We start from the raw sequence: 27,423 nt of genomic DNA, 5'->3' as shown, positions 1-27,423 counted from the left end.
CAGCAAAGCCATAGCTTACTTGAATTTGTTTTTTTCCTTCCTGTCTTACTGAGATGCAATAAATCAGTCATGAACTACATAAGACCTTTAGTGGGGAATGTTCACAGTTGTGTTGTAAGTAACATTAATCAGGAAGTGAAAAATAATGCTGTGCCATGGCCCATTTTGGCCCACAGGAACTTATTTACATAGTTCCAAGAAGTCAAGAACCAGCTAGGGCTGCAGAGGCACGTGGTCTCACCGTGTGTGGGGGAGGTTCCTCTGTTTCGCTGGGCAGGTCCCAGTGGCAGTAGAAGACCTCTCCCAGGATTGGGTTATATGGTTTCTTGGCCACTGAACCTTTCCTCCCTGCATGGAAAGCTGACAGGTACCACTTTACCACATGTACCATGCGCTCCCGGGGCTCTGGCTGCTCAGCGATGCTAGCGGAGGACACATGAATGAATTGAACTATTAAATGCCTTTGAATATTAAATACCTGTCTGATTCAACAGTTTGAACCAATGAGAGAGTCGACCATTACCTTACAAATAAGTCGGGATGTGCAAAGAAGTCTGCGTACATTTCTAACAAAGACCTCCTTTCTAGGATGAAGGTAGGCAGAACCACCTGTGAAAAATATGAAGTAGTAAAACTGGAGCTGCATGGCTTGTTTTGAAAAAGAACAACCTGGACAGATGATGTGGCAGTGAGTAAAAGATTAGTGGACCACTGTAGTAAGAGGCAGAAGAGACAGAAATAAGAAAAGAACAGAAGGAATAGAGTCCAGAGTAGAAAGAGCCAGGTTCATGAGTAAACAGGCTGGTCAGGAGTCTTTACCTTCGTGAGGTCCATGCCCAAACGAACTTGAGAGAGAAGATGCATGATGACGCTCTTGTGCTCCTCCACAGACTCGCCCTCAGCATCATCATCACGGTCATCGTGGCTGTCGAACTGGTCTGAAGACAACAGCAGAGCACACGTCTCGCATGGCTGTGATAACATCAAGCTCCCTGCCTTTTCATGTCTAAAACATCACTATGATTAAACCAAATGTTACCAAGCCTTACCATCTCCCACTTCAGCAGAGGAAAGCTCCAACTCAGTGTTTAACACATTAAAGAGGCACAAAAACAGTTGGGGAAAAACTGTTTTAATGTATTTGTGTGCTTTCCTGTTTTACCTGCATCTGTGGTGCCGTTGGACATAGATGAGTTGAGGGACTCGGTGGTGTCTGGTCGTTTCAATGCTGTTTCTTCATTAGTGAGGGGCGAGGCAGCCGGAGGCCCTGAGGGACTGAGCGCAAGAGGAGGAGATAAAGGGAGTGGAAATGAGGAAGGAAGCAGGAGAGATAAGGACATAAAGAGTGAGTAGGATTTCACAGGCAATTTTGTTGCAAACTTCTGACTTTATTCACCACAAGACGATTTTGTAGATTCACTGTGTGTGTTGACTGCAGGGAGGCGTGGTGATACTATACTCACTCTATGCAGTGCTTGGGGGAAGTGCTGCTCTGGTAAAACTCGTCAGCATCGTAGAACTCATCCTCGCTGGAGGAATAGGAGAAGTCCGGTACAGAGTGCGAGGGGATGGGGATGTGAGCCGGGGAGGCGACGCCGCTGCTGGGGCCTGACGGGCCACTCCCTGATAGAGTGAAAAAAAAACATTAATTAATTTAAAAAAATCAAAACTTGTGTGTCAAGTCAGTGCACTATTTTCATTTTATGGATCGTATTTATAAGGCTTCTTTATTCAAACAGCGTACAGAGATCAAGATCAAATCTACATGATGTTGTTCAACTGATGCACTCATTTCTGAGCCTGGTCCAGCAGGCTGCGTAAAATAACATTCAGCTGTCTTTAACATAGTGATGGCCTCCTCTGCAGAGCAAACTGACGGTGCTCTCTAGCATGCAGCCTTCCTCCTTAGTGCACAGCGCAGCATTTTAATACTGCTGCCTCAGCACAGAAGACAAACAGGCATGAACCTCTCGCACTGGGCTTTTTTATTTACTTTATGTTAATGGACACAGCACACCAGGTTGAAAAAGAACAGTAATGATCAATATTATTGATATCTTTGCTCTTGTGGTTCAGTTCGTATTACATCAGCTTCATGTTTATGCTAAAATTAAAGGATCTAATGGCTCTAAGCAACTTGTCATACAAGCCCAAAAACTGATTAAAATATCTGTGTAATGTTCCAAATTTCATTTTTCTTGTAAATTTAATTGATGTGTTAATTTTGACAACAACAAATTATCTTTACTTATAGCGGCATAGTTCTCAGTGCTGTGATATTGTTGGCTGTGAGAGTGAAGCTGACTGTCACCTGTGCTGTTGGGGGTCGGAGTCTGCAGACTGCCCATCACTGTGACCACAGGACCTACAGGTAACGTGGAGGGTCGCTGGTCTGATTTGCACACCTGAGAAGCGTCTGCCGGAAAAAAAAAAGAAAGAGAAAGTAGATGAATTAGCAATGAAGCCTTTAAAACGACACCAAATCACATTAAAAACAGCATCGCAGCCCGAAACTCAGGAGTCTAATCTGAGACGTGGCAGACAGAGGCAGTGAGGTGAATTAGACAGTCTATTAAGAGACCGAAATTAGAATGGCCTACTTTGCATGGCTCATTACCACAACATTTTTAAACAGTCTAGTCATAGTCAGCTGACCAACATAGTCACGTTTTTTTTTTTTTTCCCCCAAATCCTAGTCATGCGATAAGTTTATGTTTATGTTTATGTTTAAATGATTTTAAACATAATTGTAATGACTGGATGAATCTGCTTCAACACAGAACGACATTAATAAATTCATCATCTTTTGTCTGAAAAGTGAAGTATAATCACATAAATATGTGCAATAACCATAATGGACATCATGACACTGGACTGCTCTGTAAAGCAGGAACATAACCTGAATCAATTTACATTCAAACATTTAGCGCATTTAACGAAACCCTGAACGCTTGGAGAAGAGATTAAAGCATGAACAACAGAGGGAGCTGTTGTCAACTTCTATGCATGATGCAGGGTCTGTGAGGCATGCACGCACACACGGTGAGAAGAAGGTAGATGTGTAAAACCTGTAGGCAGGGTGGTCTGTGTTGGCATCGTGGAGTTGTCTACAGGCGTGGCCAGAGGAGGCTGGTAGATCCCATCCACTGGGTTGATGGTGCTCTTGAGGAAACAAACAAAAACAACACTGCCATGACTAACAAAAACAGTGACTTGCTGCAACCACGCCCACATCACTGCCTGCTTCCCAATCTAAGATGTTGTTTCACAGACCATAAACCAAAAGAGAAATTAGCTCCACTTGTGGACTATAAACTGTCTACAGTCATAGAGGAAAACAACTTACTTTTGACTATCAAAGTACAACCACACTATCAGTGTTGTAATTTTATGCCAAACAGCACCTCTTGTGACTTAAGAAAAAAATTCAGAAAAATATTATGATAAAGTAAAATCAAATCAATAACCAGGTGGCCCTAACCATGATGAAACACTGTTGCCTTCAAAATCTAAACCAGAAGTCACTCTTGATTGGGCACCAACTACACAGCCCAACTATAGATCATTTTGGTGGTAGGCTTACTCAACAACAACAACAACAGTGAAATAAAATATGCACCACCCAGCCTGGGAAGATCAATTTCCTTTCATTCACATTTCCTGGTAACAGTAGGATTTTCAGATTTCATTAATCTAATCAATATGTAACCAAAACCACAGCTTGAAATCCAAGTACCAGCAGTAGATTCACAAAATAACTAACATAATCTCTTTAACTCTGTCTAAAAAGGAGTTAATTAACTCCACAAGGCTGCAGACTAAATCTGTAACTTGTTTTAACTTTCCGGATCATGATTTCCCCGTGGTTATATTCTTATCAGCCGTGGCCTGCCCTCACAAGCGCCACCTCCACATCCTGTGTCCATGCATTTCAATACAGACACAAACGAGCACACACACGCATAAAAAGCAGCCTGTTGGGCTCAGTCTAATGGGGTCACTGGCACCGATGACCCAACAGACAGGAACATGGACAACAACACAAGCTGAAGCAAAACCATATCGACCCCTTAGTCCCCAACAACTTATCCTCAGGGCTCTTCTGGCACTGAAATTAGATCCAATCAATGCGATGTGTAATATCCTATTACTCAAACATGACCTGTAGTCTGTGATTTTAACAGCTTTGTTTTTTTTTTGTAAGTCATTTCAGATCAACAGGAACAAGCATGGTGAGTCAGAACATGACCTGACGCAAGGCTCGAAGGATGAAAATACGGTAACTGGTGTAACCACCAAAGTCAGAGAACACCAGAAAGTAAAAGACAGGCCTGCACAATCCCATGATGCAACACTGAGCATATTACATAAAAGATAATGACTACAGAGGAAGAAGAGCTGTGATGTGAAATCATGGTTGTTTTTCTCAAAGAGAAATGTTCCTCTGAGTACTACTCTACAGACTTGGAAAGTACTCCCTGGTCTTGCTTTTTATTTTTCGGTTCAAATATGTGCCACTAAAAGCTTTAACAGCCAATGAAAAGTAAAGTTATGATCAGAGAAAGAAAAAATGTCATGCAGAGAAGCCTGGTCTGATATCGCAACTCTATTTGCCCTCCTGTTCACATTTCTCTCTGTTATCCAAAAGCTTTCTTGCCTCTACTCCTACCTCCCCTCCACACTGACGACGATTACATCGGTCCACGTGCCTCTATTAAAGTAAGATGAGGGCTACTAATTATAGCCAATCAGAGGAACACTGGTGTGTCATTGTGGGACCTGAAAAGTGGGAACTAAAGCAAAAGCAGGTGGAGGAACGAGAGTCACAGCGAAAAATGACTGTAAGCACTGTGCCATGATCAATATATTTTTCTTTTAGTGAATGTAATATTAATGCAGCAGGTAGCTCGAGCAGTAGAACAAACGCAAACCAATCAGAGCACATAAATTATTTTGGCAGATAAATACTGAACAGGCTTTAGGTGTGCTAGGTCTAAGTGATCTTTGCACTTCACGGCAACTGCCCTGGCGGTGCAACGCTTGACAACGTCAATCAAACTCACTTGTGTTTCAACATTTATCATTTGTTCCACCTTACAGGCATACAAGCAGCATGGCAGGCATTTAGACCTTCTAAAGCTTCAAGGATATCTTTAACACAAAGCTTATCGTACATAAAACCTATGCAGTTAAATGTGTAGACAGGGCTTATGCTGTGCTTTTTATACTATCTAATACTGTACTTAATGACTGTGAGATTAAGTCAGCTATAAGAGTAATGCAGCTTTATGAGCTGTATAGCCCGCATGGGATTCTTGCTTTGAGGATCACACTGGAACTTCTCTGTGTGTTAGTCCATTACAAACCTTTCACATTGCATAAGGTACCATTTACCGAAGCATAATCAGTTTTTAGATCAGTCCCTTTTAGCTTCTGTGGATGTACTAGGTTTTTTTCATTTCTTTCCTTTCTACATCACCTCTCGAGTATTTGCGTTGGGATAAAAATCTGCATGTACAAAAGATATGTAACCCTTCACAGTCCAGAGAATATTCAGTCTATGTGGCAACGCTGTCATGTGCCAGGAAGGCCCATTCAGAAAAAATTCCTTCTAGGATGCTTCAACACCTCACTGAGAGTTTGATGCTGCAGTCACAAGCTGGGCTGTCCGAAATCGAAACAACACACACATAATATTGTGATATAATATTCACAACACACTGAAAAGAATGGAAACCAATGACTCCTTGTAAGATCAGAAATAAATCTAAAAACTGAAACGTTATCTAAATAATCAGTAATATGGTGCATGTGATGTGTAGATAAAACAAGACAAACACTCAGTATGGCCCTTGATATGAGGACAGGACACCTGTGGAGCAAGTTAAGTGCTCTCTGGATGGCTTTAGTGTGTGACGGTTCAATAAGCAGGCAGTGTGTACAAGATAAATCAATGGTGAATTAGTTGACTCTAATTAGTACATGAGGTCAAGTGCAACATTCTCTCATATACAGACATGCAGACACACATGTATAGTCTATGCACACATACTGCAACAGTGTGCATTTTCAACGGTAAAAACCTGCACATACACATATACATTTTGTGTCTTGATGAAGAGAAGAATAGTTCCCAACCATTGCTAAAATAACACCAATCCCAGATGAAATCAGGAAGTCATTAATTAATCAACAGGACAGCGGCGGCAGAGATGAGGGATAGAACCTGAGATAGAGCTTATCTCCAAAATTAGATGGCATGCACTACAAAGACCTGATTTATCTGATTTTCTACAGTGGAGAGTAAATTAAGCAAGAAAGGAAAGTTAGCAGTTTGTTTGATTTAAATTTCTGTCATGGACGGAGAATGTCAAACTTACTATAAGTCCGTTTGCGTGTTGCTGTTCGTTACTTTGGTCCTTAAAATTTTGAGAAGACAATGTTAGACTGCTTTGTGTAGAAAGAGTCATGTCATAAAGCATCCTGAGCAACTGTGGTGTAGAAAGCAACGAGATCCATCCCTCTCATTACATGGAGCTTCATCATATTCACCAACTTGTCACATGCAGTAATCCTTTCATCACATGGTAAAAACCCTGATTTCTGTCAGTATCAATATGGACAGGATTTCTCAGTCTGTAAAAGTATTATACACGCTTACTTCAGTCATAAAAAAGATCAGGGGAAATCTTATTTACGAGGAAAAGTGTCATGAGTTGTAAACGCTACACGTCTCACCTAACAACCACATGAAGAAGAAATGATTGCTCGATTTCCTTTTCAAAGGGCTGAATGGTACATGTGATGAAATGAGTACCGGGCTACACCCTCATCAACCACCAACCCAGATAGCAACTGAAAGCAGGGAACTACCCCAGAGACGCACAGCAGGTAACGCAGTGCACATGCCGATATGGTCTCACAAGAACAACGATTATGGTGAAGTGACAGAGCAAACTACGGAGAGGTGAATCAAACGGTGCTCATATTGTGTTTACCTTGGCGATCTGCAGCAGTACAATACAGTGCTTGATGGACTCTACCATGCTCTGAAAGAAAGAGTCAGAAAAGGAATTCACCAACTAGGAACTGATTTGACAACTCAAAGACAGGAAAACATGTGACAGGGAAATGTGTTAAGTTCTGACTTACACAAGTAGTCTCTTTCAAATTTTCAATTTTCTGTAAAAAAAAAAGAAAGAGACAAGCTGTAAAACCCAACAATAATCTAAGAACAAAAGACAGAGAGGAGACGTGCTGATGCAAGCAGTTTAACAGCAAATAAAGCACAATTGGGAGGAAACGCCAATCTAATGATGTCTAATTTACTGCAGAGGCTCTTTGTTCTGTGGAAATCTACAACACTATTTCCCACACTGAAAAAGACTGTTGAAGTCAGAGTGACAAACAAGTCAAAGTGACCAAAAGTCAGCATTAGACCCAGAGAGGAAGTGAATCACATAACAGCTGTAAAACAACTGAAACGCCCTGAAACCGAACTCCTTCCTCCAACACAACACAGAACACCTCTGGAAGATAACTTCTTTAAAACTACAGATGTAACTCATTAAACAAAAAGAAGTGACTGGGATTAATTATACCTTTAAACCTATACCAATTATGATCTACAATAAACATATGCTGGTTCTAAAAATGGTCCTCTCATTAGATACATCTTTACTTTGCTACTTCTTTCTGGCTTTATATCTTTGTAACCTGAATATCTTTGGGTTTTAGACGGACAACTGGACAAAACAACACACTTAGAGACATACGTTTTAGGCTATGGGAAGTTCTAATGGGTATTTCTCACTATGCACATTGATCAGCATTGAAAATAATTAGTTGCAGCTCTACAGTCTGCACAGTCTCTGATCTGATGTCTAGCCTGCCATTCAGTCATCTGAGGACAATTTTTGCTGTATGTGGCTGAACATTTTAGTCAGATCAGTTTCAGTCAGCCTCTCAGTCTGTCCAGTGTCAAAGTAACATATACTACTGTGTGCAGAAGGTTATGAATTTGGGAGTTATGATACAAAACTGTTACATTCTCGATACAAATGCTGAGACCCAGGTTTCACCATCAGTATGAACCAATGCAATAACCTTTAAAAACATTCTGACAGCTTCAAACTGACTAGCGACAGATATCCAGACATCTTCAACAGACTGACAACTATCATTTTTTTGTTCCAGAGCGCCATGTGTTAGTCTGTTTCCCCTGCTGTCAGTCAGGGCTCCACAGACAGCTAGAGAAGCCAACCAAAGGGCTGACACACAAGGACAGGGCAGCACTGCTGGTACTCACTCTGCGTGATTCATCCTCTTTGGAGTCCTTGATCTTCTCATCAAACAGCTGTGTGAAATTGACAGAGAATGTGAAAGAGATGAAGAGGGGAAAAATAGAAAGGTGGAATATGAGCTAAGGTGCATATACAGTTGGATGAAATAATGGTGATGTGGCTTGAAATAACGTGATGACAGGCAGGAAGCTCTCCTCACCAAGGAAGGACATTTGCAGTGTTTTCATTAAGATTTACTGGCTGAGATATTCTACACTGTTTTCTGCTTTGTCACCATGCTACCACAAATCTTATTTTAAATAACTTCTGCTTTGTGAGTGAGATCATGAAGAATTAAGAGGAGACAAAATACACAGACACAAATGCTTTATGATCATTTTACAGCAAATATTTCAAAATAGTTGGGGCTGTGTAGAACATAATCTAATATAAAATGCCTTGATCTGTAAATCCATCTTAATATATATATTATTTAATATGGTACAGACAAGGTATTTAATGTTCAGACTGATAAGGGGTAAAATCTCAGCTGTTTACAAGGTAGGATGGGGCGAGGTTCACCACTTTGCGACAAACTACATGGGCAATAGTTTAAGATTGTTTCTCAACCCACGACTGCAAAGAATTTAGGAATTTCACCATCTACAATCCACATCATTACCAGACTCAAGAATTTTTTATGGACATCCCTGCTTATTCCAGCATGACAATGGCAAACCACAGTCTGTATGTGTTACAAAAGCATGGCTTCACAATAAAAGACTGTGGGTACCAGACTGGACTACATGCAGTCCAGACCTGTCTACCACTGAAAATGTGTGGTGAATTATAAAGCACAAAATGCAACAACGGACTGTTGAGAAAATTACGTTGGTTATCAAGTAAGAATAAGTATATATTTCACCTTCAAAACAGTATGTGCTCTCAGTTCCCAAATGTTTAGTCAGAACGGTGATGTAACATAGGGGTTAACAAGCCCAAAAAGTCCCAACTTTTTCATTAAATATTTTTGCTCTTTATTCAACTGAATATTGGTTGAAAAGGATTTGTAAATAATTGCATTCTGTTTTAATTTGCATTTTACACAGCATCCCAACTTTTACAAATTGGGGTTGCACAGATAAATTTAAGATTTGGAAAAAATCATTTTATTTGAGTGGCAATTCTTTCAAGTGAACTATATTACCTCTGAATGTTTAGACAAATCGAAATGAGTGGCAGATACTTTTTAGCCTACATTTTTTAAATCTAAATGCCCATGTAAAATATAAAAATTAAGATGTTGGTTAAGCGTATGCCTTGTTGAGTCCTACCTTTAACTGATCAATCAGAATCTGCAGGTAGGCGTCAGCTTCAGCTAGCTTCTTATCAAAGTCTTGAACACTTGGAACAAATCCTGTCTCGGCCTCCTGGTGATGAAGAAACAAACACAGCTAAGCATTAGTGCAGCCCTAATCAAATCCATGTCAAATGCCATGCAAGTATTTGCATAGTCAGTAAGTCAAGTAAAATACACAGCCATTGTCAATAACAAGTCACGTTAAATATTATCCATTCATAAAAAAAGAACTCGTCTCTGTCACCTCCTGGCCATGTAAACTTGGTAAACTGTTACACAAAATGGTGGACAGAAACATCAACAGTTCAGGAGAATCTTCCAGCAGTGTACTGTACTGGGGGAGATATGAACACTATTGTTTAAAAGCTAGCCTACATAAAAGGCCAGCAGGTCGGTCTGCCTGCCTGTCTGCCTGCCTGCCTGCCTGCCTGCCTGATTGGGGGCTGATGAATTTCAGGCTTCAGCTAAACTGAATCAAGGAAATCCAGGCTGGAAAAAAAATTTAGCAACTGCCAGAGAAGCATGAGCGGAAAAGAGCTTAGGTGCACTTAGACACATTGTTTGTTAATTAGCTAGCCTTAACAGCCCCATCACAATCAGAAAGACACACACACATGCACACAAAATGAGGCACAGACGATTCAATTACATAATATCCATTAAAAGGTAATTGCTAGACTATTAACAGGACAGATGTGACCAGGCATCTGTCTATATCTGTCTGAACTCAACCAACTCAGAGCAATCCAGCTGCCTGTGACACAAAACCAAAAACAGGAAAGCAAGCAGATAACTGTGAGACGTCCTTGGAAAAAAACCAAAACAAAACAAAACAGAAAAACACTGCATGTTTAATTCTGGAGCCTAACCACAGCAAGGACACTCGGCACCAATCACAAGGCAATAATCCCCCTGCGTCAAGCCAGGAAAATAAGTAAGATGACTACTACAGCATGTGAGTGCCATTAAAAACCACACAGCAATACTCTGACATGGAATAACACAAAAGCACAAAACTGATACTGACAAAGCCCTGTTACTCAATCAAGCATTTATCAAACCGTATTGGGTGCTGCTACCGCTGCTTTGGCTTTGCTGCGTCGCATAGTCCTGGCATGTCCTGAGTCTGTGTGGGCTTTTCTTCCTGTTAAAGACGATCTCAGAGGAACGTGAAGAAAAGCCATGAACAGCAAAACGTTTAACACAGTTGGCAGCTGTTGACACCTGTGAAAGTTTAAGCTGTAAAAACATACTAACTTTATAGAGAACAAAGTCTGAGTTAACTCAGCAGCCATGAAGCTTGCAGCTAACTGGCAAAACTTCCTCAAAAGGATCAAAGGTGCTTTTTTTTCTGTTAATGTGACTGCAAAATATAGCTGGCCACATGAGGGCCTGAGCAAAAATCAAAAAACTATTGCAAATGTGAATTCTTTATGCTGTATTAATGTGCGTACACGTACGTATGTGTGCATGTCTGGCACAGCCATTGCAGTGCAAGCAAATTAACCCATCTGCTTTCTCACACTACACTGGAAAAATTACTCACTTCACAGCAAAACCAAACAGGGTATGGACTACCTTTGTGAGTTTTAATACCTTATAATGTTCAAGTTTCTTGGTGAACTTTTGCCATTTATTTTGCCATTCCACCTCTAGATATAGCAGTGATTAAGTCCACGTTGCACTTCCACTCTTGCATTATAATATTTACAAAATATCACAATTAACACCTCTCAACATATTGCAATTGAATACAACACCAACACAATTCAGTGTAAAAACACTGAATAAACTAAAATAAATTAAACAAAAAATAAACTAAAGCATAATCAAAGCAGCAGAAAAATTAAGCTGACACAAAAACAGGAGAGTAAAAAGAGCCCCTATCATTACATGGTGAACAATAACTCATGTTTTGTCAACACACATAATAGAGGGGAAGTGTTTTTCTACAGACAGAGCAGATACAATTGGAAGCAGAAAGTCAGAGGCAGGTGGTTGGTTTTATAAAGAGTCACTGTGTCACTACGTCATGGTGCTTCCTTTGTCACCGGTCCTGAAATATTCCCAGACGTCGACACTTCCACTCCTACTCAGTCCCACCAGACAAGCCCTACATCCCACCCTGTGTGTATGTGACATAGTGGCAATATTTTAGAGCAGCCTGCAAAGTCTCACACATAAACACACACCCACCCTACCACGCCAGACCACAAAAAAACTCACTGTCCTAGCACCCTCCCCCCTCTCTCTCTTGCCTATTTGTCTTTTCGCACAGTGTGACCCACTTTAAAATGCTGCTGCCCCAGCAGTGCGCTGCGGCCATTAAAGTTCTCCCTGCTATGGTGCAGTGTGTGCGTGTGTGTTTACTTACTGGGTGCCTTGTTCCAATCGACATGCTGTGTTAAACCTTGTACATCTCTCCCATCAGGCCATGTGGCCTGACACAAGATCGTTTTCTCTTTCTCTATCTTCGTTTTTCTGTATTTCTCTGCCAAAAGCAACAAACCATCAGCTCTGGTGAAGTTAGCGCTCTTTCTGCCTCCTCCCTCTTCCTCCACACAGATACAGAAAACAATCTGCTGGCTCTTCACTGCAGTCTGCCAATATAAACCACAGCAGCCTCCAGGCTGTGAGCTAGCCTTGCAACCAGTCTGGCAACAGCATATTCTTTGGCAGCAGTTATCAGCTGAGCGTTTGGTATGAGGGCAGACAGCGCTGAGTTAATCCAGGACCCTCCCCTGGCAGGAAAGGCACACTTCCTCTAACGCAGGCAAAAGAGAAAACACACAAAGCGCGCAGCTAGGGCTGACAGGGACAAGCATTAACGGCCACTCTGATTGGCTGAGGCAGCAGAGGCAGATGTTTGGTTGATCAAGCAAGCATGTCTCAGATTGGTTGCTGCTGGATCACATGATGCTATGACAGCAGCAAGCTAACACTGCATAAGTGTCTGTGTTTGTGTGCACTGAGCAAGCAGGCACACGTAGCACATCAGAAGGATTTGCCACGGAGGGAGGGAGGGAGAGAGGGAGTGCAAATGAAAAGGTAGGTCACGAGGGTGAAAAGAAGGAGGAGATGGATGGAAAGGGCCATACGTAAATGATGATGAGGGGAATAAGGAGGAAGGTTTGGTTTAGAGAATGAAGGCAGGAAATGAGGTTGGCCAGAGAAACAACCAGAGGGCAGGACAAGCAGGATAAAGAATGAGCTGAGACACACTCAGTCTCAGCAATCATTGAAAACACAGACAAAAATGTAAGGATAAAACAGCAGCTGCCTGCAGGTCAGCAGCAAATCAAAAGGTAAAAAGTCCTTCCATAAAACTAAGCCTGGTCCCGATACAAATCTAAAGCTACCACATAATATGCCAAACATAACAGACACCATTATGTCCATGTACACTGACAAAACTGACCACTGACTCATCAAAAACCTGTCACAAGCCAGGCACATAAAGCAAAAGTGTAATAAGAAGACCTGAGATGCAAATTCATTTTCAAAGTCAACATGTGGGTGTACATGATTTACACAGTATGCAAAGTTGCAAACACATGCAATCTGAGGTTCAATAAAAATTCCACAGTGAGAGCTTTGATATAACATTTTTATCTTCACTTCAGAGTTGCCAAAGTTGCTCAGGCCTCTTTTAGACCACAACTATACACGTATACCCTTCAGGTATTACAAAGAATAACATGTTTGTTAAAAAAAAAAATATTAGTACTACAACTACATACATACTGACATAAGAATTAGCATAAATAGGCAAACAAACACCACAGAGCCCGAGAGCAAAACAACATTTTCTTGTAACTATAGAGGATGGATTTGACACACAGACAGAAACACACATATGTCAAAACAACTGTACGGTTTCATACCCGAAGTTGAAGGGTGTGACGAAGGATAGTTCCCTCTAAGGCGTGGATCCACTTCTCCCGCTCATCTGCATCTCGGGCTGAGGGCAGAAGGACACAGACACACACCCAGTGAGCCAAATTTTCCATACACACACTATAAGTAGCCACTACACTTGTGCCATTACATTAAAAGCACACCAAGACACAGCACGAAATGACATGAGTACTGGTGATGCAGTCATGTGGCTGAGTACTCGTGTAGAAATTGTAGTTTGTTTTTAATCGAAAATACATTCATTCCGCTTGAAGAATTTATAATCATACTTACACTATATAGACAAACGTGATGGGGCTGTTTTTCAAGGGTTGGGCTCCTTACTTCCAATGAAGGGAAATCTTAATGTTTCAACACACCAAGACATTTTGGACTACGCTATGCTTCCAACTTTGTGGCAACATTTTGGGGAAGGATCTTTTCTATTCCAGCATGACTGTGCCCCAGTGCACAAAGCAGACATGGTTGGATGAGTTTGGTGTGGAAGAAACTGACTGGCCCACACAGAGCCCTGACCTCAACCTCATCAAACACCTTTGGGATGAACTGGAACGGAGATTATGAGCCAGGCCTTTTCATCCAACATCAGTGCCTGACCTCCCAAATGCTCTACGGCATGAAAGGGTAAGTATTCCCACAGAAACACTCTAAAATCTTGTGGAAAGCCTTCCTAGAAGAGTGGAAGCTGTTGCAGTTGCAAAGCTGTCTGTGTATTTAGAATGTGTTGTCTTTAAAGTTCCTGTTGGTGTAATGGTCAGGTGTCTCAATACTTTTGTATGTAAACAATATGCTTTACAGGTGACGTAAACAACACAGATAAACATCAAGTTAGACTATAAATATAGATCTAATTTGAAAGATGTCTGGTGATTACATCTGGTAGATGCCCACAGATTTTCTTACATGAACACTCTAAGACTCTTAAATCTGTTGGTTAAATATGAAGCTACAGCCAGAAGCAAGCTCGACTGGAAGAACGAGACAGCTATAAGCCGTAGAAAAACAGGTGTAAAAACACTGTCTTTTTACATGGGTTTGGTGTCAGAATATTTCTTGGCCAGATGCAGTCACTTCCTCAAGTACCCTCAGGTTGCTGGGCAACTCTTTGATGACGACAAAACTGCAGAAAGGTAAGGTAATCTAACTCAACTTGTGCTGTTCCAAATGTTGAACTACTCATTAAAATTCAGAGCAGCGTCATATTTAGGAGAAAACCTAAAGAAAGGCTGAAGTAAACAGTTGAATGAGATAAACTTTAAGTGTAGCTTGAGTTGGAGTTTACCCAAATATAGTTACATGTACGATTCAAGTCATAAAGTATCTCATCAAATACTTTAAACATACCCAGCCCTATGTGTGATGGTGATTGGTGAATCAGTACTAAAAGAATCAAGACTTCCATGATCTTTGTAAAAATTTGTAAAAATGAGGAGTTGAAGCTGAGTGGTGAGACACTTCTGATTCTCACCCAAACAAAAAAACAAAACAAAAAAAAACAAAAGCTTTGGGTTCATGTGTGAAATGGAGGTGAGTGAGGCTGCACCCTCAGAGCAGCGACAGAACAGACTGTCAATTATTTTAAACAGTGACCCAATACAAGCACTGACACGCGCAACACCCACACACACTGCAAAATGCCAATGCCATGCAGAAATGTCATGTATTATCCTCTGCCAACAAACTGCCAACAGGTCAGGTTGTAACATGTATGCAAGTGTTGTATGTACTCACTGACTGTATTTTAGAGTTTTAAAGATTTTCAGTTCTGGTACAGAAAGAAACAATACTTCTGCTTCAGTGTGTATGATGGCCACCGCAACCAAAAACTGTGAAAGAGCTGGCCAACTATACTCCTGTATAAGAGTCATTTTTCATTGAGCTGGAGACGAGACAGAACAGCAGAGGAACGGCTGCATTAGCACAGAGGTTGAGCAGTGCCACGGCAGAAAAGCTTTTAAAGACATTAAAAGGAAGCAGAAGCTCAGGCCAATCCACTCAGACAGCGCCTCACTGCCCTCTCACTTTCCCTTCAGCCAAACAGACTCTCCAGAGGAACAGATTACTGCGGCTAATGTTGTTTAGCTCTATTCACGACACAGGAGAGGTTTTTAGCGGGGCGACTGAACTAAAACAAATACTGTATGTGTATGAACTGTGTCGCAAGCCCAATATTTGTCCTAGTTCACAGCTCGCATCATGATTTATATTGCCAGGTACGTATGAGATGTTAGTCAACTCAACAAATCGACAACATTAGCCTGTCAGCTAGCAGGTCAGTGTCATGTGACTGGCCTACACAGTGTCACAAGTCATGACATTGCCATTATGATGAATCTCCTTTGTTGGTTAATCCGCAGAGTTAAATATTCAAACAACAAAGCTATTTGTTCTTTAAATATTTACTTGTCTCGATACAGAAAAAGGGAGGACATAACATGAGGTTCCAAAAGAGGAATGGACAATGTAGGATAAGAATAGGGTATGATTTCCAAGTTCTTACCACAGTGTAGTACGGGAGGTATCCTGCTATCATAGTTAGTGGTGGTAAGGAGACAAGGACTTGTAATCATAAAATATAAAATAGAAGCAGGGAGAATTGTTTTTATAAGGGTTACAGATATCTAAAATATGTGTCCTTCATTATTTTTTTCTATTTATATTTTCTATTTCACATTGACATTGTTAAAATATTATCTTGTCCTTTTTGAATGAAAAGTGTTTAAAGGGTTTGTTATGTGCAGTTTTGCACCAATTATCAAATTTAATGGGGTCACAAAAGGGGCAAAATTGTAAAAGTCACCAAGTTCTTTTTTGTCCCTAAAAATTGCACATGCATGACATTAACAATACATTCTTTGAGTTTTACAGCAGTTTTAACCCTGTAAGACTTTAACAGTCCCACAGCACTGCTGTTAAGGAAGGTGTGCTGACTAAGCCCTAGTAGGTTCCGATACTTTTCTGCTAAAGGAAAGCAGAGAGGCACAGCAGGGCTAGTACAAGTACAACTGCATACAGGAGGTGCTGTACCTCACACCAATAATATCCACCCACACACACCTTCCTAAGCCATGGTAGATATTGGATCAAGTCTTGTGACAGATACAGACACACAGAGCGCAAATAACCCCACAGCTGCAAACCGGAATACCTCAAAATCACTCAGTCAGGGTGTAGTTCAGTACACCGATATCTACATTGGCGTGACAGTATGTGACATGATACAACTGCTCTTACCACCATTAAACGGCAAAACAATCCTGATATGAATGATATGATTGGTAGAGCTGCGATACCAGTAGAAAACCAACTAATATCCTTAGAAAATATTTTGTAAAGACCATAAGAATCAAAAGCGATGTGTGTGACACCACACTGACAGTGTGGAAGTAGACTAAAGCATCATACAGAGCACCTTTGAAAGGAAATCTCTGGTCACCTAGAACTCTAGAATCTATGGCATTATTTTACTCAAAAAATGTTGACATAACTATACTACAACTATACACAACACCGCAATTACATGTGCACATCTTGAAATCAGGATTGTCTCACTGAATTGTGGTGATTCATTAGCTCCTCTTCAGCCTTCATTAGATAGTAAAAACTTCTAACTAAAAAAAATCTTTAAGAAAAGTAAACAGAGAAAGATGATGCTAATATGTATATCCAACAAACATACAATTACTACACACCAGACAGATACCATGTCCAAACAAACAGGCAAATTAAACACACTAAGCTAACAGCACTAGAGGTGTATTCTTAACCCAAGGATTCTCCTCCCATCTCAGTGGTCAGGATTGGTTTCCCTCTACAATCCTCAGCCATAAAGCCACTGCTCCTTTCTCCAAAGGGTCCCCATAAAATATTCATCCCTTCCCTCTTTTTTCACCTCCTGCTATCTTCAGACAAGATACTGAAATGTTTCAGTACTCCGAGGGGAGGACGGGGGGGTCTGAGACTGCAAGCTGTCAATAAAGTGGCAGCTATCCAAATATGGTGTGAAGAAAATACACAATTTCACAATGAATATAATCTGAGGTCAATGAAATAATGCTGTCTTGGTGGGAAAATTGGTAAGTGCCTGTTCAGTGGTTTGCTCATTTAATAAACTGCTTAGCTCAAAACGTGTGGCAAAAACATCATGTTGCTTTGGATTGACTGAGTCATGTGTGACTGATTTAGTGACAAAGATGTTCCCAAGAGCAAGTGCAAATGAAACACACAAGGGCAGAGGCAGTCCTGACAGAGCACAGTGGTGAAAAATGATGACCAAGGTGGGACGTTTGAAAAAGGGATGATAGCATACAGTGTGGGTGTCTCATCTCAGACTGATGCTCTAGGCAGTTGGGGCAGTGAGAACACAGAGGGGAAAAGAGGAAAACGTTAAGCTAAAGGGCTCTCAAGCAATTCTGATGCACCGCCGGGGGAGAGGGGCTGATGAATAATGGATGCTTCTCTAAATAGAACGACAGTACAGAGATGCTTACGCCAGGCTAGCACGGTGACCGGGCGGCTACGAACTGCACTTCAGCCTGTGTGCTGGACTGTCCCGTCAGATAAAGTATGCTGTAACGTGGAAAACACTTTGACAATGAGCTGCGTTATTTGCCATCAGTCTAAATTCTCTTTTTTAACCCTCTAAATACTGGCGTTGATTTTCTACCCATCACAGAATCCATATCTTACACAAGCACTAGTCCATACATAATGGCACAATGAGATGCCGCTGTGAATCCTGGGAGACTGGCTGCATAACATGGATTGTTTTACAGCAACAGAGAAATCTCCTCCTGCCCAACATCCTGTTCATCTCTTGATATCGAAGCCAACAGCTGATGTATCCAGAATCTCATGTTCAGCATACATTTAGTGCTAATTTCCTGCCTGATCCTGCAGTGGTGTTACATGACTCCTCTGTGTATCTGGAGAGCAGACATGTTTTTCACTGACTTGTTACCGTCTTCTCTCAAACAAAATGACCATGGGGGATCACAGTGTCTTACAAAGATTCAGACATCTGACCTACGCAGGGGCATGATGCTTTTTAAATGAACTTATTTCAACACTGTTCATGTGAACCGCTGATTTACAAAAAAAAGTTTAATTTCAAGTGACAATGGTCAATAAATTGTTGAGTCTAACATAATCTTTACAAATTCTCATAACTTGTAGTACGATATCATTATATTTACTATACACAGTATTGTCTTTGTTGTTCATGCAAACAATATACCCAAAAAATGAAAAAATGAACTTCCCTTTTTGACTGTAGTGATAAAGGTTTCTGAATAATTGTGTGCACAGTGTGTGCACAAATACTACTATCCTGATGGAAAAAAATAAGATTATATTCAGCTAAAAACCAGTAAAGCTCAGGATAAAACCCAGTAACAACAAATATCCTTTTCTAAATAACACACCTAGTCTGTGCAAACATTTGACTGATTCAGGACATTGAGCACACACTTTTCTCTCCTTAAATGTTCCTCACAGCCAACAGCCACGAAGCAATCTACTTCAGACTGTTATGAACTATCCTTGAACCTCGATAACAAACCAATAAACCAGAGCACTATAGAATATAGTGCTCCACCCTAGCTGCGTATCCCAGAAGACAAACAAACAACGCCTCCTCTGAGCCCTTCCACCCGGGACTGGCATGCATGCATACCATGAGACGTGCACAGTTTTCTCCTTACCCTTCCGTTTGTAGAACCACAGCATACAGCTTCGGAACACAGACATGGGAGAGGGCATGGAGGAGGTAAGAGGGGCGGGGGGCCCATGGACTGTGGCTGGTGACCCTCAAGAAGGAGGTGAAGGGGATGCTGGGGGTGATGGTATTGGCGGGAGGGATACAAATGGACAGATGGAAGGACAGTGATGAAGGAATGGTGGAGGAGCTTAGTGAAAGGATAAGAAAATGTGCCTGCAGTGTGCAGGACTGGATAGCTTCCTGTCAAAAAAGAGGGAAGGATTGGGAAGACGAAAAGGAAGACGATGCTGTAGCTGGGAGCCAATCCAGTCCATATGAAGTGACTGGTTGGTAAATAGTGAGTGCAGTGGTGGCAGCACGGTAGCAAAGGGTGAACAGCAGCAGCAACCAGAAGAGACCTGAGCTCAGCTTCCAGCTCAGCAGTATTTCCTTATTATTCCCAGAGGCTCAACTGCAGAGACACACAAGCAGCAATCTTCCTCCTCAGCCACAGTCAGGAGGACCGGAGAAGAGAAAAAAAAAAGTCTTACTTGCTCTTTCTGTTCCAGAGGAATCTGTCTAGCTTGCAGTGGAACAAATCATATTTATCTACAGAAATGCGTGTCAGTCCAACTTCCGAGCATGAAGAGGTTCCATGCGAAAGGAGAAAAAGCTAAGATGCACACTTTGAAATAGTGAAGATGCCTGTGTGTTTCCTGGCATGAGTGCAGACCAACCTAGGTCTTTAAAAGGTGGGGAGGGAAAGAGGAGTGTGTGTGAAAGAGTGAGAGAGAGAGAGAGAGAGAGAGAGAGAGAGAGAGAGAGAGAGAGAGAGAGAGAGAGAGAGAGAGAGAGAGAGAGCGAGCACAAATGAACAGAAGGGATAGATGCAAAAGAAACAGCGAAAGGACACTGGTGATGGCAGCACAGAGAAGAGGCAGCTTAAAGAGGTCAAAATAAAAAGGGGGACATCTCACCTTGGAAATGGAAAGTCTTCTGGTCCACAGTGATGGTGAATGTGCTGTCGTCTTCGTCATCAATGCCGATCACAGCTCCCTGGGCAGAGAGAGAGAGAGGGACAGAGACAGACATAGAGAGAGGATGAGGGGGAGAGAGAGAGAGAGAGAGAGAGAGAGAGAGAGAGAGAGAAGCAGGCAGTCACAAAGCGGGACACGTCATACTCCACTTTCCATTTCTATCCTCCTGCCCTGTTCCTCCAGCTCTCATTTGTAAATTACCCTTGGTCAATCTCAGCACCTCACTCTGTTGCCTTCAAAAGCTCCTCTTTCCTTATCATTTCCTTCTACAACCACTCCATGTTTCTTTCTTAACATCCACACATCCAAGCGCAGCCCTGTAGAACAGGAGGTGGGATTTGGGAGAGCAAAGGAGGAGAAAGGCAGCGAAGGGTGGAGAGAGAAAGACACCGGGGACGAGCAGCTAGCAGCCAACAGGAGAAAAAGAACTGCAGAGAAATGGCCCGCTGGCTAGTTGGGACATTAGCTCCTAGCAACAGAAACAGGGTGTGTGACTCACACAGCAACCCTGCAAATAAAAAAAAACAACTACAAGGTGTTGAGAAAATAATAAAAACAGCTGTAAAACATTTTGCACTTACATTTTATTGAACAGATTCTGAGAGACAGTCACACCACGTGACAAAAGCAGAAGGTCTAAAGGAGGTGGTCAGTCAGTTCAAGAAATACCAACAAGAAGTCTTTTATGTGCAGTATCTTGTTACATCTCACAGTTATCAGTGACATAGAGATCCCATGCTGAGGTTTTTTCTTGAACCTCCCAAGATATTTCGGCTGTCTGAGACAAGCTGGTCTATCGTTGACTGAGGGAAAATGAATGGCTGAATTAAAGACTAATGTACTCTCTTTGGTCTGCATGAAGAAACAGATTACCAGCCCCTCTCTATGAGCACTGGTCTGTGCTGTGGCTCATATTGAGAATGCCTTATACTACATGATCTTGATTTGTAAGGTATTATTCTCAATATTGCGAAAATCAATGTGATAATACATATTTATAGTTACTTAATGATGTGTTGGAAAAATGTTAACTGATATCTATATAGTAAGAGTATATATATTATATATAGCAACAGTAGTATAGTATCTCTGTCCTGACCTCTCACCCTGTCTGGTTGAAACTGGTTAGCATTTTAAGCTGCTAATATTGCCAAAGGTTTTTCTTGCTCTGCCTAAGAGAGTTCCAGAAGAAAGCTTGTTAATGACCAAAGTATGGCCTCACAGGTTACCACGAAGTGTCACAACACACACACACACACACGCAAAGGTAATGATTTATTGAAGGCTACTGTGGTGGACTGCACTATTCTCTCTCTATTCTTGGAAACTCAAACTAGACGCTGAAGAATTCGACTAAATAAAAATCTTGGTCACCATGTTGCACTTGAAAATAATCCAACGACAAAATGGTATGACATTACAATACAGTAAAGATTATGGCTGCACTGTTATTTCAAACAAGACTAAGCATGCCTTGGAGCCTCTGGGAAAAATACTTTGTAAAACGCTGAAATGGAGATAGCTCAGAATTTGGAAGATGGTATAAGAGGGATATTTTTAAAGGGATGTTTATTGGTTATTTATTAATTGAGGGCATAATACTATTGAAAACAGTGTATAGAGGTTTGACAATTAATTTTTGAATTTGTGATGTTTTCACATGAAAGAGTCTTTTTCCTCCACTGATCACTCAATACTAAAACCTGTGACCTTTGACTATGAGTTCCCCAATGACATTGGATCCTCTTTTCGTGTGGTTTCAGGAGACAGTTCCTCTCTTGATTGGGATCTAAGGGGTTTTTCATAGTTTTTGTCAATGCCTTTTAACCAAAAACAGGTGTGATGGAATAAATTTTGGGTAAAGTTGTCAAAAGTATGGCTGCATGATACTGGCGGAAAAAACATTGTCATCATAATTTTAATTAAAAGTCTAGCCTCTTAACAAAAGAAATGTCATCTTCCTACTTCTACCACAGCAGGTTCAGCACGAAGCCAAGCGTCCACTTCTAGTTTCACAAACATGACTCTGATATCAACTTCAACAAGTCGGGAGAGAGCAGGTGGAGAGGTGTTTGTTTCTTAAAAACATGTTGTCTGATAAACTTTGCAAATGGACTTTTGTGTTACTGCAGTGTTACTTACATGACGTGACAATCTACGTGGTGAAAGCGGTAACAATAGACTTAATATGCAATGTGATTATTGTACATGGGCACATAACAGCTATATACTGAAACAATATATGGTACAACTTTAGCCAGAAGTACCAAAGTATCAATACTCTTTTTGATGCAAAAAGACCAGGTCTTCAATTCAAGATTTTCAACCCAATACAGCACTGATCCATTTTTTTTTACAAACTTGAATCAGCACCATGTGCAGGTTGTTAATTAGAAGAAATAAAAAATAAATTCAATTAAGTTTGATAAGATTAGTTTTTCTTTTTGCCGTGGTTGTGAAAGAGGTATCAAGTATCATTTAACCGTTTTATACTCAAGTTGTATTGAAGTGGAAAACTCTCATATCTCGACAACCTTACTTTCACAACATTGCTTCTCATGAGAAACTTTATATTCAACAGTCAAGCTGAATACAGGTTCCAACATGACAATGCTGCTGGGGTTGTGCAAAGTTAACAATGCATAAAGATGAGAAATAAAAGCCAAGGTCTACTTTGCCTTTTACAAAAAGTTGAGGACAGACTAATAAGATCAAGAAAGCCATAAAGACCTAAAGAAGTTGCCATAAAGAGATTTCATTCCACTGACTCACACCACAACCACCTCAATATGGAAATAAAAACAAATGTTATCTTGAGTGTTTTATAATTTGTTGATTTTAGAGAATGAATGTAATCCTGCCTCAGCTGGCTTTAATCAGGTCAAATATGATACCCATATTTCCTTGAAAACCCTACTGCATTAGGTATGTTCCTTTCCTCTCCTTTTAAGAAGTAGTAAGATAAATACCTGAGTAGGACAACTGCTGCCATCTAGTGGAAATTACTCGATATGGAGTTATGGATTTGCCTGCAGGAAACTCCTGACACATTTTTTAAACTAGGCCAACAATTAATATACGAGATGTAAAATGCACATTGTTACATACAGCACGCTAACCTTTTCTGGCTCAGAAAGACTGTACTGACAAAACAAAACACGTAAGCAAGTCATATAGGTGAAACCTTTTCCAAATAACTGGCAAAGAAAGCCTGCAACTCAGCCAAGCATGCAGGTATAGGATGGATTTCATTCCCAAGAATCTTACCCTGAGTCGCACACAGCCTCTTCTGGATCCTCGCATCATCTTGTCCTTTGACTGCAAATCAACAAAAGAACAAGTCAGGGATCCATAAAGTCAGTATGCAGGAAAAAAATTACACTTCACCCTGGGCTGGATAATGCAAGAGGATATGATCTTAATAGGCCTTTTTCACTGAATATATTTTGGTATGTCACAGCAGAAAAAGCACAGGTGTTACTAATAAAATGAACAATGGGCTGCTTTAATTTTAGGATGTGATATAGTTCATGCTGGCTCACTGCCACTTGGCTTTCTGGGACACTTCAACAGGATCAAGCAATCGGTGATGTGAGCAATACCTGCTGTTTCTCTGCTTTGACAAGTCAAGATGCCTGCTACAGATACAACGTACACCTGTAGCATAAAGTTGTCTGGGTTACATTACAGACATTTAAAATCAAATCACTGCTTGCCTACTCCATATTATGCAGAAGGAGAACTGCATATAACAACATATGTCTTACATGTTCTAAGGCTATTAATGTCAAGATGCAGCAGTTTTATCCAGCAGTAGTTTCTGCTTAAACATTCTTTAAGAAAATAAAGAGCCAAAATCATGTGCTGGATGAACGCAGAGGAGGTGGCTGAAGCCACACCACTTGAACTCAGTTCTGACTCAAACTACAGCTGAATTTTCTGTATGAGAATGCATTAGCATGCACTCACCCGCAAAACTGACTGAGTATAATATTTTGTACATCAGGTAAGGATTGCAACTATTTTTACTGTCAAATAAAACTGGCGATTTCTTTCTCAATTAACCATTCTGTCTACATCTCACAACAGAACATGACAGTGTAAAACTCGGGGACACAAATTTTCTGTCAATCCACTCAACATACTGTTTCAGTTCTAAATCAGATGCTATGTGAAATCAATAGCAGACTTTTGTTCCTCACTGATATGATATTCTACATTTATGAGATTGAGAGCAACGTTATCAGGCACCGTATACCATCCCAGTGAAACCATCCTTCAGTCAGGGCTCTCTGCTACGGGATATTTAATTCACAACCCTTTAAGACAATAGCGTTACTGAAAACCAAAACTGCTAAGTGTTACTGCACTGACGACTGTACAAGTAAATACGATAAGCTAATGCTTTGACGAGTCAGCCAACTTTCTGAGAGGAGTGCTCTTAGTTGATAGCTTCCTTACAGCTTGTAAGCAACAACACTGACAGCTCCTTGTATCGTTTACTTTTGCCATGAGCTTACGTTACTAAACAGAACACAGGGAGTTCATTACCGTGTAATTAATCAAACATCTAAAACTCGAGCTACAACTAATCTAGTAAGCACCAACTGTCTCCTGTCGCGGGGTCTTGTTAGCTAGTAATTTAGCTAGCAGGTCAGCGAGTGTCGGGACTCTCTCTGTCATTTAATTAATGGCGACACATGTAGTCTTGTCAACATATATAGTTCTGTCTGTCTCTCAACTAAAACTGTGAACTATTCAGAAAAGTATTCGGCGAGTCTGTATTTCAGCCCTTGCTTGGCTAGCTAGCTAGCATATATTAGCGGAAGTGTAGAAACAATACTGGTATTTGATTCGTCAGTTGGTTTTCTAGGACCGTTGCTACTGGTCAATGTAGGGGTCTGTCATCGAAGAGACTCGCCTCTTTGTGCCAGCTGAGACTCCCAACTCCTGACAAACACAAGGCCCTTAGCCCATTTGGGCTTAACAACCAACGAAAACTTCTACAATCTAACCTCTTTGGCGAATCAATGTAGCATTTACAAACCATGGAAATTAATTTACCGTGTAGTATGACAGCAAGCCGGCATTGTAGTCCAAAACGAACCAACGATACTGCCAACCTTTCATAACGTTAGTCCACTTGCTAAGCGGCCCCTCCATGATGGACGCCATCTTTACAATAGCTACGGCTTGGGAGGAGTCGGTTAAGGTGTGGGCAGGCGTCACGGGCAGGATGATGCTGCTGCTGCTGATGATGTGCTCATTATCAGAGATACGAATGGTGGAAATAGTCAGATTCTTACTTGTGTGAAAGTGGCTATAAGGTCTCTCTAAAATAACCTCTAAAATATTACATCACAAGCAAACTCGTGGACTCAAAATTTTGCTATACAAAGAAGTTTAGCAACAGCATGTACACGAAGTATCAACTAAAAATACTCTGCAGAAGGGCCCTGTTGATGCTATATTAGATCATCATTTTTAATGCTTCATGTTAACAAAACTTTAAAGGCGTAGTATGCTGGAGTGGAGCTAATTGTAGCTACTTCATACTTCTACTTATGCTGCTGGCTGGTTTGTCTTTTAGACATGTTAGCACTGTGACTACTGAACGCACTAACTTTTATAATTGCGCAAACCTCAAGTGTTTTGAGGAAGATGGACAACCAAAAACGAAACAGTATTCATCAATATCTTTATTATTTACAATAGGCTTAACACTGATAAGCAAAACTTCACAGTAATATAACGTGAGCTTTAAATAAAAAAAAAAAAAACCCAACAAAATATATATTTTGTACAATAAAAAAGTTAATGTTAACATCTCTGCCATTTTTCATCCCTGTTTAGATTCACATATTCCATTATTGTGTGTGTTGGTTTACATTGCACTCGTACAACTGAAGAAGTGGCCTTTGGTATAATGACGTGTACACACGCTCTCCAAAACAGGGAGACAGGAGGAAAAATAAACAGATATACAGGATACATGCAGGCAACATAAATAAGGACAACGCAGAAGACTGATAATGAGAATGAGCAGAAATTTGTGGTCAGTTCAAATATTAAACAACATCACTTCAGAGATCAGGGGGAAAAAACAACAACACTGGGACTAAATCATTTTATTGACTGAATGTATACATGTTTATTTCTTTAAAATACATTTAGACGAAATGTGTTTGAGAGGAGGAAATGTGTTTGATTTTTTTATGTGACTCTTTAATAATGCTTTTAGTGAAACCTGCTCCAGAGAGATGCACTATCAAATCAAAAGAAATTGAGAGGCCAGACTGTTTTTTGGCAATTAAAAAGAAAAATTTAGAGAAAGCTTTTGATGTGGTCAGATTATGAGACAAAAGATCAGTTTGGGTTTAGCATAAAAGACTCAAGTGTGTCATTTATTAGAGGCGAATCATAGCAAAGTGTCACTGCACTAACAGTATTCAAGGCCACCAGTAAATGTCCTTACGGAGTATCTGGAAATATAATCTTAATAGAAAAAGTGCACCTTTCAGTTTCAAGTTTCCACATAACAGAAATGCATGCTGTAGTGATATCCTTACCACATACTCGTGGCCAAGGAAAGAAACACATCAACGTTTTAATGATGGACTTTAACCACGTCTGTGAATCCTTGCAGTGATAGTGTACTGTACGTAAATTATCTGTTCACAAAAAGGCACCAAGAATCATGGAAACAAAAAAAGATGGCGTTTTTCATCCATGTTTTCAGTTATCTCACAGTGAATAGAAATTGATCGGTTTTTCTCCCGTTTGGCAAGATATGGGACATTTATTCTGACTTACGAAAAACATGAAATGATATGAAATGCACCACAAAACAAGTTGACTAAAACTCTTACTTGGCAATCCATCAAGCGTCATTAACAGGCGAAGTGTTATGGACCTGCAGTGTATACAGATTAGATTTTGTAGTATTCATATGCAACTCGTGTTAATGACCCAACGTGTCTGAGGCCTTGTCCAGTGTACATTAAAATGTGAGCCAAAGCAAAGAAAATAATGAGATCTGTGAGTTGTGTGTGTGTGTGTGTGTGCACCGTGCACAGTTTTGTTTGTGCTCAATAAAACAACAGAGCAGCCGTTTTTGGACTGGATTAT

At 40.7% G+C, this 27,423-nt stretch overlaps 1 protein-coding gene across 5 annotated transcripts in view; it reads right to left on the bottom strand.

Annotated features, from left to right (window-relative positions):
* Nucleotides 1–25,516, bottom strand: part of osbpl9 (oxysterol binding protein-like 9) — a 29,654-nt gene extending 4,138 nt beyond the window's left edge. The window contains exons 1-16 of one of the 5 annotated variants that reach the window (XM_046392472.1): nucleotides 25,360–25,516; nucleotides 23,563–23,613; nucleotides 20,236–20,314; nucleotides 13,527–13,603; nucleotides 9,617–9,712; nucleotides 8,309–8,356; nucleotides 7,153–7,182; nucleotides 6,999–7,049; nucleotides 6,381–6,419; nucleotides 3,069–3,162; nucleotides 2,312–2,416; nucleotides 1,464–1,623; nucleotides 1,163–1,275; nucleotides 820–938; nucleotides 524–609; nucleotides 242–422 (exon numbers count right to left, since the gene is read on the bottom strand). In XM_046392472.1, coding sequence (XP_046248428.1) covers nucleotides 242–422; nucleotides 524–609; nucleotides 820–938; nucleotides 1,163–1,275; nucleotides 1,464–1,623; nucleotides 2,312–2,416; nucleotides 3,069–3,162; nucleotides 6,381–6,419; nucleotides 6,999–7,049; nucleotides 7,153–7,182; nucleotides 8,309–8,356; nucleotides 9,617–9,712; nucleotides 13,527–13,603; nucleotides 20,236–20,314; nucleotides 23,563–23,613; nucleotides 25,360–25,470 — 1,440 coding nt within the window. In that variant the 5' untranslated portion in view covers nucleotides 25,471–25,516. Of the gene's footprint in view, nucleotides 1–241; nucleotides 423–523; nucleotides 610–819; nucleotides 939–1,162; nucleotides 1,276–1,463; nucleotides 1,624–2,311; nucleotides 2,417–3,068; nucleotides 3,163–6,380; nucleotides 6,420–6,998; nucleotides 7,050–7,152; nucleotides 7,183–8,308; nucleotides 8,357–9,616; nucleotides 9,713–10,703; nucleotides 11,432–12,016; nucleotides 12,641–13,526; nucleotides 13,604–20,235; nucleotides 20,315–23,562; nucleotides 23,614–25,359 lie in introns of those variants that run through there. The other 4 variants (XM_046392473.1, XM_046392476.1, XM_046392474.1 and 1 more) reach the window with 4 other exon arrangements.
* Between the last annotated feature and the right edge of the window lie 1,907 nt (nucleotides 25,517–27,423).

The sequence above is a fragment of the Scatophagus argus genome, chromosome 6 (assembly GCF_020382885.2).
Source record: "Scatophagus argus isolate fScaArg1 chromosome 6, fScaArg1.pri, whole genome shotgun sequence".
In the NCBI taxonomy this organism is placed as follows: domain Eukaryota; kingdom Metazoa; phylum Chordata; class Actinopteri; family Scatophagidae; genus Scatophagus; species Scatophagus argus.
This window is presented reverse-complemented; position numbering and strand designations above follow the sequence as displayed.